Below are 19,003 nucleotides of genomic sequence, written 5' to 3'. Positions count from 1 at the left end.
GCTTATGTATTTTTTCACGGAGAAGGTTTATATGCTATGCCCATTGATGTAACTCCCCACCAGGCGGCGCTGTCAAGTATCGACTTCCGCCCCGTTCAACCGATTGTCATAAAAATTGGTATGACCATGTATTTTTCCACGGAGAATGTAAATATGATATATATAGATTCTTGGAAGTGTTAGAAGTAATATAGGATACTTTTTATCCCGTCATTAAGCTCGGTTCCTTTGGGAGAGGGGATGAGTGTTTGACGATTTAACATCATAACTCCGACAAATTAGAACCGATTTAAATAATTATTTTTGTACTATACAGGTATATGTGTTTAATTGTGTGCCCAAACTGTGGTTGGAGATAGACGACAGAACTCCTCAGCGGACAGCAGCAATTTAATGCCACATCAAAAAACAAACGCAGACGAAGTCGCGGGCAACAGCTAGTTATAATATACATATAAACACCCAAACACTGAAAAATGTTCATGTTCATCACACAAACATTATTCCAGTTGTGGGAATCGAACCCACGGATGGACTAAGAAAGTCGGGTCGCTGCCCACTGCGCCAATCGGCCGTCAACGTTGTATTTGTTTTGTAAAGCCCAAACGTAGGAAATAACCGGGTAATTCGAATAAAATAAAATTCTTTTTTTTTATAGAGTTTTTATTTACATACTTTCACTAAATCTCTTGTGCTTACACATATGCTAGTATAAGATTTACTGAATTACCACCGACTCATGGTAACCAATAAATTTAACAGCACACTTATCTGTTGAAATATTTACATAAACAATCTCCTATAAAACGTGTCTTTTCGGTTACACAAATCCGGTGGTAATTTACATTTAACAATAAAATTAAGTCAAACATTGGAAATGCAGTTGAGAGTTGGCGATTGCTAGAATAGTTGAAAAAACTCTGCTCGAGTAATGTCACACTTCTTAAATATAGTTCAACGGGTACATACTACGATAGTATTTTTGGATTTGTCATGGATCATGGTCACGAAGGGACTCAAGTGACCGTCTTGACCACAATCCATGCAACTGGGTCGAAATATCGACAAATCCAAAAATATTATCGTGGTATGTATCCGTTGAACTGTATTTAAGAAAGGTTGATTAACCACGAATATCATAGTTTAAAATCTTTAATGTCACACTTAGTGTAAGATCTGTGCGCCTGCAATTAAAAGACCACCAACCCGCTACGATGCGGGTTGGCGTGGAAGACATGCTCTAAAAACCGCTAAGGTTTTAGAGTTCTTGTCAGGGCGCGTTTGGAACCTTCATATCTTTAGTTTTAGGCTTACAAATATTTAACGCCATCATCTCAGTATCATGTAAGTTTTATGAACTTACTATAATTCATATATCGAATTGTTATTATTTATATTAGTTGTGTTCCTATTAGCTTTTTGCAAGAGAGTTACTACTACATAGCTGGAACATCAATAACATCATATTAAAATAAATGTGGCAACATTATAAGTGACATTAGCAACTGTCAGGAATATATTTTTGATTTATATCTTTAAACCTTTACTTCACCTTGTCTTAGTATCCCATATTCGGAAACGAATCGACGATTGAGAATACGAAAATCTTATACAAAAGGCACTGCAGGTTTTGGCCAAGTTGACTATCATAAACGTTTTGGAATAATAGGGATGCAAAAAAAAATCAGAGTATCGATACATCGATGTTTTCTGTTTGTTATATCTTATCGATATTTATACTTACTTTCAATATATTGACGTAACAAATACGATATATATGTATGACTGACACAATTAGAATTTTCCTTCTTCTCCTAATAATGAATAATAAATTCAAAATTCATTTATTTCAAGTAGGCCTAATACAAGCACTTTTGAAACGTCAAGTCTGTCCGTGTGTAGTGACTCTACCACCGGTTCGGAAGGCAGATTCTACCGAGAAGAAGCCGGCAAGAAACTCCACAAGAACAAATTCCATAATATAGATTGTCAACTTGGCTAAATATGTTTGTATATTTTATTTCAAAGCAAAGTCTATATACAAACGGACAACATTTATTTACAGCATAGAAGATCTGAGAGCTTCAACTCCCAAAACATAGCGTACCGCACTATACAATTTTGGAAGAGATTACAACTTGATACATCTATATAATATAAAACTATACAATAGAAAAATACAAAAATAAATATACACGCGTAACTGGTAAGTATCAAAGAGTACAAATAACACTAAATTGGAAGCATTCGTTGTTATATTCTTTTTTAAATAAAAATATATTCCTTAAACTACTTTTGATACTTAACAATTATTAATATATATAATACTAGCTGTTGCCCGCGACTTCGTCTGCGTTTGATTTTGTTTTAAAGTATTCAGTATCGCTAAGCTTTAAATGAGTATAGTAGTATATATATATATAACATGTGACTGCCAATTAATTATAGACAAATAATTTGAAATAAAATAAAATTGCGACTATAATTAAAGATCTAAGCTATCCTATCTCTTAAGTTGCACCAGACTGCTCACGGTGTACCAATTTAATTTTAAATCAGTTAAGTAGTTTAGGAGTCCATCGCGGACAAACATCGTGACAGGAGATTTATATATATTAAGATAAATAATATTAAAAATACTTGATACTCTTTAAGTATGCGTAACATATGATTTGAATCCCTGACGCTTGACGAATTTTAATATATTCAATATTTAACTGCAGTCAAGTCAATGTGAAGTGAGTGAGCTCACTCACCTCACATCTGTTATCATATATATATCAAGCGAATAAAATATAATAAAGCAACCGCCAATGAGATACTGTAATACTTAACGAACTCAGTAAAAATAAATATAAAATAAAATTATCTGCTGATACTGAGAAATGATTAACCTGATCTCATAATAATTAAAACTATACTAAGCATTTTAAAATGAAAGTTGGCGAATATAAATAAATTCACGTTACCAGAAGCATGTTAAAAATATATGTGAAAAGGCAAAGGATTAGAGAAAGACCGAAGACGAGATGGATATATTGTGTGAAAGTGGATATGCGTTTAAAAGGAGTGGATAAACTTAGTTTAAAAGTGGATATTCGCCACAAAATATTCGTCCACTTTTGTATTTTAGTAAGCAATATTCAGTAATAACGATACCTTTAATAAACATTCGTATTCGCTCGATTTAAATACTTCCCATTAAAAAACAACGTTTCATATAAAAATTTGATTAGAATAAGCTATCAAGAATGGATCCTTTAAACTTTTTGAGCGCTCTTTCTTCCATTAATGAAATCTTGTTATCTAAATCTTTGCCACTGTTATCAGACTTTGTTTTGTTACTACCGTCATTAACATTCTTTCCTTCACTCGAGTCCCCATCTTGTTCTACTTTTGTTATACTTAATTCATTGTCCTTTAAATCGGAAGCACATTGATTGACTATTTCACCTTGAAGTTCGACTTTGACAGCACGACACTCATCGTCGTCAACACCTGATGACTGAATTAATTGTTTTTTTAGCATGTTTTTATTGCATAAACCTTTCATCTCATCTATATTAACTATCGGATCACTACTGAAACTTAATGATTCCGTCGATTCTTCCATTAATGGCGATGTGTTTATTTCATCAACATCAATTAAGGTAACTTTAGACTTTTTCTTAAAATTCATTGCCTCGGTTGACTTGGTCCTTTCCGAATTTGGCGTTTCGTTCAAATTTTTGATTTCGGTTTGGTTAACTACAGGACTAATCTCAAATCTTAATGACTCTGTTGTTTCTTCTTTTTCAGAATCTTTCGCAAAATTTAATGATTCATCTTTTACTGAAGATTTATCTGAATCACCTGACTCTATTTTTTCTTTCTGTAGTAGTTGTTTTGTGCCTAAATCACTATTTTTACTATTTTTGTCCTCAGAATCTTGAATCTTTAGGTTAGATTCAGTAAATTTAGATTTAATTTTTGATATCTCTCTATCGTATAAAAATGATAGTTTATCCAAAGGGTGAATATTAACAGGTTTTTGATTGCGAATGAAGCTCTCCACGTCTAATTTACATAAAGTTTTATCATTGCTTCTATTAGCATTGTTATCATCTACATCACTATCATCAATAATAATTATTGTAGGATCATTAGCATTACTGTCATCAAAATCATTATTTTTCTTTATGTCACTTAATGAAACGTCGCTTTGATCTATTATTCTATTCAAAATGATATTATCGGATAAGACGTTTTTTGATCTTTTAGTTTTTGTACCGGTGGCATCCTTATTTTTTAAATGCCTTTTTCGGTCGCTTATTTCCACTTCTGACACGTTTTCTGTTACATTATCTGTTGTCTGTAAATAGGGCAAAATAATGACAGTATGATTAATTCAAAATTTATCAGTTTTATTAAAACATTTATCAGCAAGTAGTTAAACTAAAATTATATCATAAAAATGACAAATACTTGTAATTGGTGCTTGACTACTTCAGGAAAGGTCACTGTTTATATACAGCTGATAAGAAACTCGTCCTTAATGAAGGGCTCTTCGGGCTGACTATTTCAGCTAAGTAATTGTCAGCCAATGCTGCTCGGCGGCAGTATTTCTGCCGAGCAGCATGGCTGACAATTAATTCCCCAGAAAGCTCTCTAATCTACTAAAGTTTTATATGTGGAGGCTACTTTAAGAATAACTTAAAATGGCGTATAGAAGCAAAATAAATCAAGCAAATCTTCATTAATAACTTAATTAATTATTCATTAACACAGGGCCAATAGAGGGCTTACCGCCGTTGCTTAAAGCAGTATTACTTTAACATTTATTTGACTGACCTTAATTTCCTAGAAATAAAGACTATAATTCCGATACAAACGTCATCAACGTTAATTTAATGCTACTTTAAGTGATGAATCAAGTTATTAATTATGTTGTTAAACAAACCTTAGTTGTCTGGAACGGTTCTAGGTTAATATACCGTCTAATCGCAACATCCTCTAATAAAAAATTTAGTTGTACTGATTTTCGAAATGTTTCTTTAGGGCGATTGTCTTTGGCTAGAAAATCAAGGATATTTACCTTCGGCTTTGGATAGAGCCAGGTGTAAACTTTGGAAAGCAGACCGAGGTCTTTCTGCAAAGATAAATACAATCAAAATACAAAATAAAGATAATTACTCGTTTACTCCGCACATTATAAACCGATTTTGTTTATTCTTTTTTGGTGAAGATTTATTGGAGGAATCCTGGGAAAAATTGAAAATCCTGGAATTCTTCAAATATTCTAGGCACACCTATAGCAGTTTGGGTATACTTTAAAGGAACTCGTGCATATTCTTTCGAAAACACCATATGGTCAAGTGGAACTGGTGATGAAGACCAAGGTTGGCCACCAGAAGAATACAATAATTGATATTACATGGGTTGCGCTTCGATTATGGTATATGGCTAAGTAATTCATGCTCGTCGTACTAAAGAAGCTGATGGTGGAGTGCTGGGAGAACTCCTCAACCATGAACACCCTTGCATCGGGAAAAGCAATATCTTGTTAAGGGTTATGAGCAATTGACATATGGTTCTTATAACTTAGGCAATCGCAAAACAACTCGCTAAAAAGAGTGAAAATTTTACGAGCGAGCCAAGCCACCCGACCAGACCAGGTAACTCAGATATAAATGTTTTTGTTAAAAAAATAAACTTTCGGGAGGATCGAACCATATTTTTTTTTGAATTGGAAGTATCTAATTAAATAAAGTAGATACTTATTTGAATATATTTTTCTGGTACATGTAACGACCGCAAAAGATCGAGTTGATACCTCCTCCGCACCGCGCCATGACACTAAATATAGGATGCTTTCTATACACCTATTCGTATAAAATTCATAATATATTTTTTTGTTATTTTTTATTCAAGGTTAGAAAACTTTGGACGTATTAACGCTTACTACATTACCTTTATATCAGTCGAAGTTATAAATATCTTGAAATCGGCTTCAAATTTAAGTTTAAACATGTCCATATTCTCCTTTATAATAACAATACTCCAATGGCGACGCAGGTAAGAGGTCATATTCTCGTGCGTTTTTAGAAACACTTTTTTTCCTTTGATAAAAGGGTTTAATGATTCCACCGCTATCTCATCTGAAGGAAAAAAACTTCTTTAAATATAACCTTATTATGTAAGAAGAATCCTCAAATTATCCATAGTGCGACCGTGTTTCTGTTTGTTTGTCCTTACTTTACGCCATAACTAAGCGACTAAGCGACTTGACTTTTGACATAAATTTAGTTGAAAGAACGGGGGATAACATAGGATACTTTTATCCCCGGCGAACAAACGGTTCCCACAGGATTCTGAGGTATTCAGGAATAACTTTAGATCTACTTTACTATAAGCAGTGCCAGATTAAGCAAGCGCGGGGCCCGTAGCAAATTCATTCAAAGAACCCTTGATCTGCTCTGGGTATGATGTGTTTTGAACGGCTCGACAGTTTGGAATGAACTAAACGGGGTTCCAAAGAGTTCTACCAAACTTAGATTTCCTGAAAATTTTAATCAATTCGAACGAGAATATTTTGAATAGAAATCTCAAAAAACAAAATTAAAATCGGTTTGTAATTCTTACGGCTTTATCGATCATCTCCAAAAACAAATCAGCTCTTAACCCACGTCGAATACCCTTTGTGAAATCAAAATCGGTTGATTCCTTCGTGAGAACAACCAAGAAAAGTGTGTTTTCGGATTTACTTCGAAATTCCTAGTTAGGTCAAATCCAACTTAAATATCCTATATGAGGCTTAAAAACCCGTGTCGAACGCCGCCAAGAACGTGAAAACCGTATGATTCATTCAAAAGTTTAAAGCACACCCCCGAAAAGACAAGGGGGGGTGACACCTGTATCCTTCTTGCACCATTTTGATTGAGCCTGAGAGTTCTGCACTATGTTCTCAAAGGTGTGGGTGTGGCTTAACCCCTAGGTTGATAGAATGATGATTGAAATAACGTTAATGAATAAATAAAGAAAGAAATTACCATCTACATAAGAAGACCATTTAAGTAGAATCTCCTTCCAATACAGCATTTCATTGGCATCTTTACAAATAATCAGGACCGGGTTCTTCAGTATATTGGTGACTGTGTTCAGGAATAACGCAACTGTTGCTGATTTGCCACATGCCGGTGGAAAGTTTACTACTATTCCTGGGCATTTCTGGAAAATAAGTTTACGTTGTCTTTGATGTATCAGTAAAGAATATAAGCTTATAAGTATACTATTATATAAACTAGATAATTATTTGTTTTTGTCATATTCGTACCGAAATCCTTCAAACGTTAGTTCAGGTGAAAGAAATACAAATACACCAACATTGCCAAAAATTAAAAACAAAAATTACTCTTCATGGATTCAACTTAGGATCTGCTAATATGAAGAATGAGGTATGCTAACACTAAACACTTGCTTCACCGGTGAAGGAAAACATCTTGAGGAAACCTACATGTCTGAGTTCTACGTAATGTTCTCAAAGGTGTGTCAAAAAAAATTCAAAATTCAAAATTCATTTATTTCAAGTAGGCCTAATACAAGCACTTTTGAAACGTCAAGTCTGTCCGTGTGTAGTGACTCTACCACCGGTTCGGAAGGCAGATTCTACCGAGAAGAAGCCGGCAAGAAACTCAGCAGTTGCTCTTTTCCAACATCAAAAATTTACATTTTATATTTTAACATTCATTTTTCTATCTTGTGAGAGATGAAAGCGGAGCCGGATGCTTCCAAGCAACCTTGTCATTAAGAAACTCATCAATTGTATAATAACCTCGCTGTAATAAATGTGTTTTAACACATTCTTTAAACTTATGGATTGGTAGGTCCAAAATTACCTTAGGAATCATATTATAAAAGCGTATACTCAATCCCACAAATGACTTCTGCACCTTTCGCAGACGATATGCAGATGTCACTAATTTATGACCATTTCTTGTAAGTCGACTGTTTATATCCACTTTTTGTTTATAAAGACTAATATGTTGTCTTACAAATACTATATTGTTATAAATGTATTGTGAGGCTACCGTAAGTATACCAATTTCTTTAAATTTTTCACGGAGGGATTCACGTGATTTAAGTTTATATATTGACCGTACAGCTCTTTTCTGCAATATGAATATAGTTTCAATATCAGCAGCTTTGCCCCATAATAAGATCCCGTAAGACATCACACTATGAAAGTACGCGAAGTAAACAAGTCTTGCTGTTTCTACGTCAGTAATCTGTCTAATTTTCCTGACGGCGTAGGCAGCCGAGCTTAGTTTACCTGCTAGTGTATCTATATGGGTACCCCACTGAAGCTTACAATCCAAGGTCATGCCCAGAAAAACTGTGGAATCTTCCATTTTTAGTGATTCTCCATTTATTATTATATTTTTATTAACTTTCTTTACATTTGGTAAAATAAATTCCACACACTTAGTTTTTTTTGCATTTAAAAGTAAATTATTGACAGTGTGGAGTCCACCATTGCCACCATATGGTCTCAAGCCCTTGTCATTGTGGGAGGATACCCCATGCTCTGTAGTGGGCCAGTAATGGGTTGATGCAATGCTGTGTTCCAGTCTGAAGGGCATTGTTGCCGGTGTAATGTATAATAGGCTTTGATTTGATGGACACAGGGCGGCATGTTGCAGGACGTGCTCTTTGCTGCTTATTATAAACCCATCGCATAGGCGATGGGTTTCCACTTACCATCAGGTGAGCCATCTGCTTGGTCCTTCAATTATAACTATAAAAAAAAACGTAGAAAATCTTACACTTGACACTCTTGTACGGGAGCTATGGTAATGCGGTCGACCGTGACGATAGGAAAAAAAATCTCCGAGCTGGTGTTGTGCTCCGGGACGTAGGTTCCGACCTTCGTCGTCGACCATTCATCATTGGAAGTAATAAATATGGCCCTCATTTGTGAAAACTTCGATAGCACGATGTAGGATCTTGAGGTGTCATCTAGTTTGAGACCACTTGTCTTTCCATTGCAAAAATAGAATGTTCTCTTTATATAAAGAATGTATCACAAAACCAATAAAGAATTTAAATTTACCTTGTTAAACAGTCTAAAAATAAATCTAAGTCCATCAATTTGATGCTGTTCCAGAAGAAAGTTATCCACATAGACTTCATTACTACCATCTACAAGTAGATACAGGCGATCAGCTTCATCGCTATGAATTAATTTCTTGCCATCCTCATATATAATATTCATTTTTGTTAACTGAAAACAAGGTATTTAAATGAATCTATATAACTAATAGTGTACATTCCAAGAATGAATTTGTTGTTCCTAAACTTTACATAATCACACCCATTATTGAACTTTAAGTGGCTAGAAATATCAAGTTTCAAAGAAAGTTTGTAATTTTTCAAGATGAAGTGACCTGTCAAAATGATATGGAAGCTCTCAGGCGTAGAGGTTTCATCATAATGTTTCCTTTATTTATAAATTGCTTAAAATGCACATTGCTTTGTGATATAGTCTTTAGTACTTAATTAGTCAAAGGAACAAAAACATTGTGAGGTCTTGGGGGGCCTAAAACTTGCACAAATGTTTGAAAGAAACAGAAGAATTATTTATGTATGCATCAAAAGTGCTATTGATAGGCAATCTGAATAAAGATGACAATATTCAGTTTATTGGCAATTATATGCCTTTGGGACTTGTGGAAAGGAATATTTTTCGTTAGCTTCCAATTTATAACAGATCAGAAACACTGAACAGTGTACAGCTATATCAATTAGAGAACCGTTGTAATTACTTACTTTTTTTTTTATAATCAAGAAGACAACTGATTCAATCTATTCAGTATAGATAGGGTCATGAGCAAGACATACAGCATCTCTAGATAAAAAAGCGCCACAAATACGGAAACACTAGTTTTATGCACCTCTGTATCCTCAAACTCCTGCATAATATGCCTGTTTTTGTACAAATTATCGAAGAACATTATCAATTGAAGCATAAAATATCCCACAAATAATGTTCGCACCAATTCACTTCATAGTTCATTACGATTTTTTTTAACAAAAATAGAAGTTGCGAATCAACTACAAAGCTATCAACTTGAATTATTTGTATTCATTTACTTAAAGTCCTTCTAAATTTTTAAATAATAATATATTGTACCTATAAGTATTACGATATTGCAAAATAATTAAAAAAAAAATTATGGGTTAAAATGTTCACTTATTTTACACCCCGCAAATGGCTTGACTTTTGAATTTGTTGAGAATTTGAAAGTTGAAACTGAATTGTAAATAAAAATATTTTCATGTTATTTTTCACATTTATACCACAGATTAATGATTATACATACCACAGATTAATATGATACACCCTAAAACAAAGATACATAGAAGGATCTATAAATCTGTAACCTACCCAGATTTATATGATCTATACAAAAGACTATTATAAGATGCATAGGTACCTAGGGTATACATCTTAAAATTGTACTGTATATTTTAAAAAATATTAGTAGGTGTAATATAGCACTTGTGACACGAAGTTTTAACTTTTCTTTTGTTTATAGTGCGATGGGAATCGTGTTGTATGGACCCTATGCTATCGTAGGTTGCCTCACCTGTCATTGGTGGATTTTATTGCATTGACTCAGCAGCTGCTGCGAGTCTAACTATTACATGGTAGTCATAATTACCGAATATGACGGCTATAGATGCTCATCGAGGCACGGGATGACCGAGGTGGCAATGAAAATAAAATAAACATTTAAAAAAATATTATTTAATTTATATAAAAATGTAGATATAATATAATATGTCATCATCGGTAACAATAAAAAAGTTTACAAAAAACAATAATATTGCATTTTCCCTTAGACATTATTATAGAAATCTCCTTGGCGGCTGATTCTGTGGACGAAAAAGTCAGTCATTTACCAATCCTTTACAGCGTGTGGAAAGGACAAGTAGTTAGATAATAAGTTCATTGTAAATTGTGTAAGACTAAGAAGGTGGTATGCAGGCACGTGGAATTAAATAAACTTCTGGACATCAGATTTTATAGTTTAATTATTCTTGAAGTTTGGCGCTCTCTTCTCAACAAATGCAGTCATTCCCTCTTTGCGATCCTCCTGTAAAACAATAATGGTGCCATTAATTTACTTTTCTTCAAAGAGGATAAAAATACTGTTCCCTTAGGATGTATCATTGTTTAATTTCGTGTATAGTTCGTAACAATTCTGCACTCTTTTTATCGATAGGTTTAAAATTAGTGCTTACTTTTCTACCGGAAACATTGTGAAAAGTGCAGAATCCCAAAAAGACATGTCAATTTAGTTTAGAGATTTGGGTATAACATTGTAATTGGCAGCTGTATACAAACATTTATGAGGATGTTTGTATACTGCTGCCAATGAGTACGTACGTAACCAATGAGTATACAAATATAATGTTGTCATACTACTAACAATTTTTTAAATATTAAAATGTATTTTTAGTATGTATGATAAGTTATTGCCAATATATTGGTTACCACAGAATGTGTCATAAATATGAGATATCTAGTCCTGACACAACGAAATGTGAATTATATTATTAGTATGATGATTAATATTACGCTAAACTGTCTTATTCAAGAAATTAACTAGAATAAAAAAATATATACAAATATATGCACTGCACGTAGATCTTCCAAAATTCTATTAATTGTTCTTAGCAAACAGGTTTAAAAAAAATTGATCGGTTTTATACCACAGTAAAGAATAAATCCTGCATACTTACGGTAGCAAAAGTTCCATAGAACATAGACTTTTCATATTGAAGACCAGACTTTAGGGTAGTTTCGTACGCCTGATTGACGGCTTGCTTGGCCATTTTCACAACAAGGGGTGAATGTGTTCCAATCCTCTCTGCCAACTTGATGGTCTCCTCTAGAAGCTTTTCTACAGGGAACACGCGGCTGACTAAACCTGCAACATTTTATTCGGTTAGTTAGTTATAACTGGAACTTTATTTTTACGCGAGCACTAAAAAGCTTACGTGATTGAAAGGTTTTTATATATTAGACAACTGCCAAATACTATGTCATAATTTAATCTTTTTATTTTCTTAATCAGTTCATCAATCTGTTAATTTCGGTACGAAACAAGACAATCATTTCCGAATCGATTTTTACAATACACTAATATAAAACTAGATGTTTCAAAACATGTGCCTGTAATTCCTCCGGCAACCACGCTTTTCAGAACGGTATTCAAAATTGCGACAAAGCTGCTTATCAGAAGAAATTAGCAAGGCGGAAGAACTTTCCCGGGCGAGCTGGTCACAAAAAGCTACGCCTAAGGTAAGCACGGGGCAGCAAGTTGCAGGAAGTTGAACGGTTCCTGGCGATGGTTTTCCACTTAACATCAGGTGGGCCATCAGCTCTGTCTGTCAATTATTACTATAAAAAAAAGGACCTGTACCTTCAATTCCCTGAAAGGTGATGGTTTTCCACCGAGCCATCTGATTGGTCCCTCAATTAATCCTATAAAAAAAAAGATAGAAGCCTGCGTCTCTTACCCATCCTCTCAGCCTCGTTGGCATCAATGAAGTTGCCGGTGAGCACGATCTCCATCGCCTTGGACTTGCCGACGTACCGCGGCAGGCGCTGGGTGCCGCCAGCGCCGGGAATGGTTCCGATGTTGATCTCGGGCTGACCGAATTTGGCCTTCTCACCCGCGTAGATGATATCACACAGCATGGCCAGCTCGCAGCCCCCACCGAGCTGATGTTCAAATTCGGTTTTAATATATTTATTTCTCAAACGAAAAAACCGTTTACTCAATAGAGATAAGATAGGTGTACAATTGAAGTCTAAAATCTGCACAAAACTCATTATGTTATGTATGAAAGTATTTTTATCGTTACGTTAAGTAGGTAATGAGAATTCTAAGTATAGTGATCAACTAACTTGTAGATATTTTCTAAAATAATCATGTAGCTGATTTTAAAAGTTTTATTTTTACATGCTTTGATGGGAGTTTGGTAAATGATGAAATAACCGAGCGACCCTCACACAATGTTTTTATTCCCAAATGTTCTTGGCCGCGAAATTTTTATTTTGTAATTATTTATGAAATTATGTATGTTAGCCTCATGCCTCATCCCATGAAATGGTGATAGCCCAGTGAGTAGGAATTCGAGTTCACTTTCGGGGGACTGTAAAGGCGTGTCAATTTGTGTTCGAATTCCCGCACGCACCTTTAACTTTTCTAAGTTATGTGAGTTGTAAGCAACTAAAATGAGGTCCACTTTCTTCAACAGTGAAGGAAAACTTGGTAAGGAAACCCGCATGCCCGAGAGTTCTCCATAATGTTCTCAAAGGTGGTGGACTACGGCCTTAAACCCTTCTCATTGACCCCGGCCCTGTAGTGGGCCGAATGCGCATAATGTTCAAATTTCTATCTTTATAACCCATACCTTTTACTGTGCCTGACGGCTCTCAGATGAGTTTAGGCCGTAGTCCACCGCGCTGGCCAAGTACGGATTGCTTGCCTTCACACGCTTCTGAGAACGTTACGATGTAACGGGCGATGCGGCATATTTATGGAGCAAATATTTTAATCTCTTTTTTTAATTTATTTTTTTGACATAAGAGACATATACGACAGTTTTTTCTAGGAATAACGTTAGATTCTAAACTTCAATGGGGCCCTCATGTAAATAATTTATCGAACAGGCTTAGTTCTGCTGCCTATGCGGTAAAGAAGATACGCCATATGACCGACGTAGAAACTGCTAGACTGGTATATTTTTTACTTTTTTCAGCATTAATATAATTTTTGTCATATGGAATTTTACTTTGGGGTAATGCTGCTGATATTAGCACTATTTTCGTGCTGCAGAAGAGGGCTGTTCGTTCTATCTACAAAATGGGTCCGAGAGAGTCATTTATACATATATTTAAAGATTTTAAAATAATGACAGTGTATAGTCAGTACATATTTGAAAATTTAATGTACGTTCATAAAAACATAATCTAAATTTAAGAAAAAATGTGACTGCAATAATTTAAACATTTCGTTAACGAAATAACGTTCTATTATAGTATGAAGGACTACGTAAACGATAAAAAAGCTTGGGTGTAAATTATTGCTCTAACCAGGTTGCTCTTCTAATAATTTAAAATGACATTGTGAGATGGAGATAACAAAAAAAAAAAACACCCGGCTAAGTTTGTTGTGGGCTTCTTCTTAGACCGGGACGCGTTCGGAACCCTCGTAGCTTTAGTTTTAAGTTTACGAATGTGGTTATCGCCATCATCTCACTACCGTGTAATTCCTATGTACGCATCAAAAGTGCCACCTATGGGCCACTTGAATAAAGATATTTTTGACTTTGACTTTGACTTTAATATAATGCTTAAAAAAATACATATAATTTTCAGCCTTCCAGTTCCTTTTCCTGCTTTTTCTTACTATTTCCTATTTCAGATACCATTCTACTAGCGAGGACTGTGGCAGGACATCGTCTGCCTACCGGATTATTATGTAGAGGTAGATAAAAGAAATAAAAAGTTTCTTGCTAACTGCCTGTGAAAGTTTATTTCGTCCAGCCGTTTTGGAGATTAGAAGGAACCGACATACCTACCACGATATTTATATAGCTTTATAGTTCGCTTGGAAATTTTGGATAGGTATGTTTTTCTAAGATCTCTGAAACACCATTGGTTCAACCGAACGAACATGTCTTATTCAGTGAAAAACGATTAAACAAATCTATCCCACGGGAACCGTCTTTTTTTCCGGCATAAAAAGAAGCATAATATTTACAATTTCTGACATTTACCTATCTCTGTGCTAAATTACATCCAGATCTTCTATGGCCTGCTGAAGTTCTAGCGTGATTGAGTAACAAACATACACCCAAGCTTCCACCATTTATGTAGGAAAAGAAACTGGACGGCCGATTGGCGCAGTGGGCAGCGACCCTGCTTTCTGAGTCCAAGGCCGTGGGTTTGATTCCCACAACTGGACAATATTTGTGTGATGAACATGAATGTTTTTCAGTGTCTGGGTGTTTATCTATATATTATAAGTATTTATATATATTATTCATAAAAATTATTCATCAGTTATCTTAGTACCCATAACACAAGCTACGCTTACTTTGGGACTAGATGGCGATGTGTGTATTGTCGTAGTATATTTAAAAAAAAAAAAAAAAATTATCATAGGTATTATTATAGAAGTATACACATGGACAAAATCACTGCCTACCTCTAAATCTTAACTCATATAGTAGGAGGTTTTTTGCGTTTTATGTCGCCTTCATAATTAAATAAAGTTACTAACAGCAAAACCGTTGACAGCTGCAATAATTGGCTTCCCACAGTTGGACACGGATTCCCAATCCTTAAGGAAGCCCTGCCTTGTATTGCTGCTGAAGGTGTTGTCTTGCATCTCCTTGATATCAGCACCCGCGGCGAAGGCTTTTTCATTACCTGGATGTTAGCAAAAATGTTTTTTTTTTGTTTATACACAAGTGAGTCTGCTATTACCATAGACTATTGAAATTGTGTATTCACAAGAAAAATGAAAGTAAAGCTACTCAGCGATAAGGCCGCCATTTGTATTCTGCTCCAATCTTTGTGTTTCTATTCTGCTTGTATTTTTGTAATTTTGTAGTGGTGTATAAATAAATATAGTGTCACCTGTAATAATAATGGCACCAATCTTCTCATCAGCATCAAAATCCTCTACAGCTTTTCCAAGCTCCTTGAAGAGAGCATCGCATAGTGCGTTCAGGGCTTTAGGTCGATTCAACTGGATGATGCCTACATTCTTCTTGCTGCCTACGACATCTGTCTTGATGTTCTCATATTGTGGTGCTGTTGGGAGAATGACAAATGTTTTACAAATATCATTTGTTGTTAGAGTGCCGCGCTGAAATAAATGCTAATCTCTAGTGCCAGTTCACAGCAATTAGGCAGCCTTTGCATGCCGAATTTATTTTGTGTTGTGTCACCCATTTTCCGCTCAACTGATCTGATACGCGGACGAAATTGCGGCGACATGTATAACAGCACGCTACAACCGTGTTGCGCAAGTAAAACTACTTAGTTGTAATTGTTGACAAGAGAGCCAGACTATACATATATAAATATATGTATATAGTATTAAAAATAGTGAAATACTAAGGTATATGTGTTTTTTTTATTATCATTTATGTGATGCTGGACTGTTGTGATTTCTTTTTTATACCAACTATATTGTATTCCTTTTACCTACAATTTTGTTTTTTTCTTACATATTTTACTATAATAAATAGAGATAAAATCTGTTTACATGCATAGCACATTATTAATGATTGATAATAAAAATTTTATAACTTTAGCAGGTTTTGAGATATCATAAAAATTTGTGTCACTACAAATTACCTAGTTATCAAATATTCAATTACTATTTACATACATCGTAAAAAAAAAATATTTAAAGAATACAGAATAGTTACTCAAACAATCGTATTATGTAATTGTGAGAGATAAGAAGTAACCAAATAAGATATACATATTAAATACATATGTCATCATGGAGAAAGATAAGAGATAAAATTAAGATGTTTCCACTAGTCAAGGCAATATTAATATAACTTGGCAACAAGATAAATTTATTAATTTAAAAAATCTATTATATATTACATGTATATATTAAAGTAATGAAATATTTATTCTATGGGTATATGTATATATGCCCCACCTAAATAATTCCTGTACCTGTATTTATCTTCACCATTGGTTGCCTGGAAAAAATCGCTATGAAGCGATGAGGCCGCCAAATTGTATACATTGTTTTGTTATACTTTTCTTTTTTTCTATGTACTTTTTGTGGTGTGCAATAAAAGTATATTCATTCATTCATTCATTCAAATCTATAGGTATCCCAATTTAAAGTGATGATAGCCTTGGGGTTAGGATGTAAGCCTTACTATCGGGGGAACTAAGTTCAACCCGGGCATATATCTCTAGCTTTCAGTCATGTGACATATATATTGCAAGGGAACCTCTACATGTCTAAGAGTTCTCTATAATTCCAATCTACACTTGGCCATCATGGTGGAGTCCAGCCTCAATCCTATACATTATAAGAGGAGACCCGTACCCTGTACTGGGTTGGTAATGGGTAGATATTGATGACATCCAAATAGGACTAGAACTAGGAAAAAAAATGTGGAGAAAACATTTGGAGAGATTAGGCTCAGATCAAATTAATTTAACTCAACCAATCAAATCAAAAATGTGGAGATCTATGTAGATTAACCTAAGTTAACAGCAAGTATAAGTTGACAGGCATCATTAAAGAAGGAGCTGTAAACAAACATTTTAGAATTTTGTAATGTGTTTAATCCCCAAGGAGTAAAATACAAAAGCCTGTGCTACTTGTGCCCTACCCTACCCTTCCACTGGGAAATTTATTGAGAATTACTCTTTTGATGCAAGAGTTCTTTTTTAAATGGATAGTACATGAATTTTTGTTTCTGCCACAACTTTTTTGCCAGCTGCAAAAAACACATTTTGAAAATATTACATAACAGCGTAGAGTGCAAAACAAGATGGAAGATAAGGCGTAGATTTGCTTAATTAAATTCCCAGAGAATTACAATAAAATTGTAATTCTCTGGGAATCCAAACACTGGAAACCAAGGACTGAAAAGGATTTGAACTTTTGATGACTTTTCTGTTTTAGTGGTGATTTGTGGCCTTTTTTTTGTTTTTAAACTCTTTATTGCACACCAAAAAAATGGTTTACAAAGCGCTAACTTAACAGTGCGTTGTCCTTAAATCGATGATAGGCCAGGCAGGTCTAGTCTGGTGGGAAGCTGCAGCCGTGGCTAGTTACCCGTTGCCACCTTACTGGCAAAGAGGTGCCAACAAGCGATATAGAGCTTCGGAACTTTGAATGACTGAGTATATAGAAAAAAGCAATTATCAACTTATTGATGAGACCATGATGAGTTTAGGGCCTAAGTATAAATTCTAACCTTATTTAGGTTTTATCTAAACTAAAAATACTTACCGGTGCTGTAAAATTTGATCAAACCGGTATTTGCGGTAGCAACCCTTCCGGTATTTAAGACACTTTTTCCTAGTAATACACGGGTCAGCGATGCAACTGAAGCCATTTTATAAAAGTTTGAATGATTTAACAATACGCTATTACCGTAAATAAACTCTGATAAATGCAAAGTAAAAATAAGAAATGAACTTTGATACGACTCTGAACTCTATGTCTGACGTATGTTGATAAGAAAGTTTACAATTGTGTTGCCCTGCTGGAAAAATGAAATTCCCATTACAGATTTCTTAAAAATCTATAATATACCTACCCTATTTTTTTTAAGTTAAAATTTTTTTGGACGTGAATCGAGTGTAATTGTTGTACAAGGTCAGTTTTCAGCGTGAGGCGCAGAATTATAACGAGATATTGTTTTATTAACATTTCAGTGGTTTCCCTTTTATCACGAGTACTGTACTGCATGTGCAATTTTTTTTATCTTGCTGCTTGAAATGTTAACCTATTTTAAGTAAAACTTAGTTTTAACTGCCATAATGTAGTGGAGAAATCTCCAAGTATGGCATTCTTGACTACTGTAATTACTGTAATTTGACAGATTTGGTCAGAACAGTAAATATGAATGACAAATCTCACCTGACATTGGCTAATCTGTGTAAAGCCAGAAGGGAAAAAAAAGTACAAAATATCTGATATCTGATCATATCAATAATTATTTAATTACTATAGTCGTAAAAATGTAATAGGCCCGTTTTGACATTTGTGCAAGACCATAGAATGTAACTTGGAACGAAACTGAAAGAAACAAAAAAATAAAAATCAATTACATACAGTGTTTTAAAAAATACGTAAATTTTTTTGGGACGTTAAATAATACGAAAGAATATGTCGCGAGTATTCTTTTTGCGTTTACTTCATAGTAGCATGCAATTTATAATTGTTGCGAA

General features: G+C 34.4%; 2 protein-coding genes across 4 annotated transcripts; both read right to left on the bottom strand.

Annotated features, from left to right (window-relative positions):
* Nucleotides 1-2,587: 2,587 nt before the first annotated feature.
* On the bottom strand, nucleotides 2,588-10,293 carry LOC120629588. Of its 3 annotated transcripts, none has more exons than XM_039898559.1 (6): nucleotides 9,805-10,293; nucleotides 9,089-9,259; nucleotides 7,029-7,206; nucleotides 5,950-6,137; nucleotides 4,940-5,128; nucleotides 2,588-4,351 (listed from the first exon to the last, which is right to left on the bottom strand). In XM_039898559.1, the coding sequence occupies exons 2-6, from the start codon at nucleotides 9,248-9,250 to the stop codon at nucleotides 3,233-3,235; spliced, it is 1,836 nt and encodes a 611-aa protein (XP_039754493.1). In that variant the 5' UTR covers nucleotides 9,251-9,259; nucleotides 9,805-10,293; the 3' UTR covers nucleotides 2,588-3,232. The 3 variants fall into 3 exon arrangements, with proteins under 3 accessions (XP_039754493.1, XP_039754494.1, XP_039754495.1); XM_039898560.1 differs by having other exon boundaries at nucleotides 5,075-5,128; XM_039898561.1 differs by lacking the exon at nucleotides 4,940-5,128.
* Nucleotides 10,294-11,049: 756 nt separating this feature from the next.
* Nucleotides 11,050-18,290, bottom strand: LOC120629596 (probable enoyl-CoA hydratase, mitochondrial). The gene is made up of 6 exons (XM_039898571.1): nucleotides 18,060-18,290; nucleotides 15,698-15,874; nucleotides 15,339-15,487; nucleotides 12,565-12,769; nucleotides 11,785-11,972; nucleotides 11,050-11,135 (listed from the first exon to the last, which is right to left on the bottom strand). The coding sequence occupies exons 1-6, from the start codon at nucleotides 18,163-18,165 to the stop codon at nucleotides 11,070-11,072; spliced, it is 891 nt and encodes a 296-aa protein (XP_039754505.1). The 5' UTR covers nucleotides 18,166-18,290; the 3' UTR covers nucleotides 11,050-11,069.
* Nucleotides 18,291-19,003: the final 713 nt, after the last annotated feature.

This window comes from Pararge aegeria, chromosome 14, assembly GCF_905163445.1.
Source record: "Pararge aegeria chromosome 14, ilParAegt1.1, whole genome shotgun sequence".
Taxonomy (NCBI): Eukaryota; Metazoa; Arthropoda; class Insecta; order Lepidoptera; family Nymphalidae; genus Pararge; species Pararge aegeria.
The sequence above is the reverse complement of the archived record's forward strand: the minus strand, read 5'-3'. Positions and strand labels throughout refer to the sequence as shown.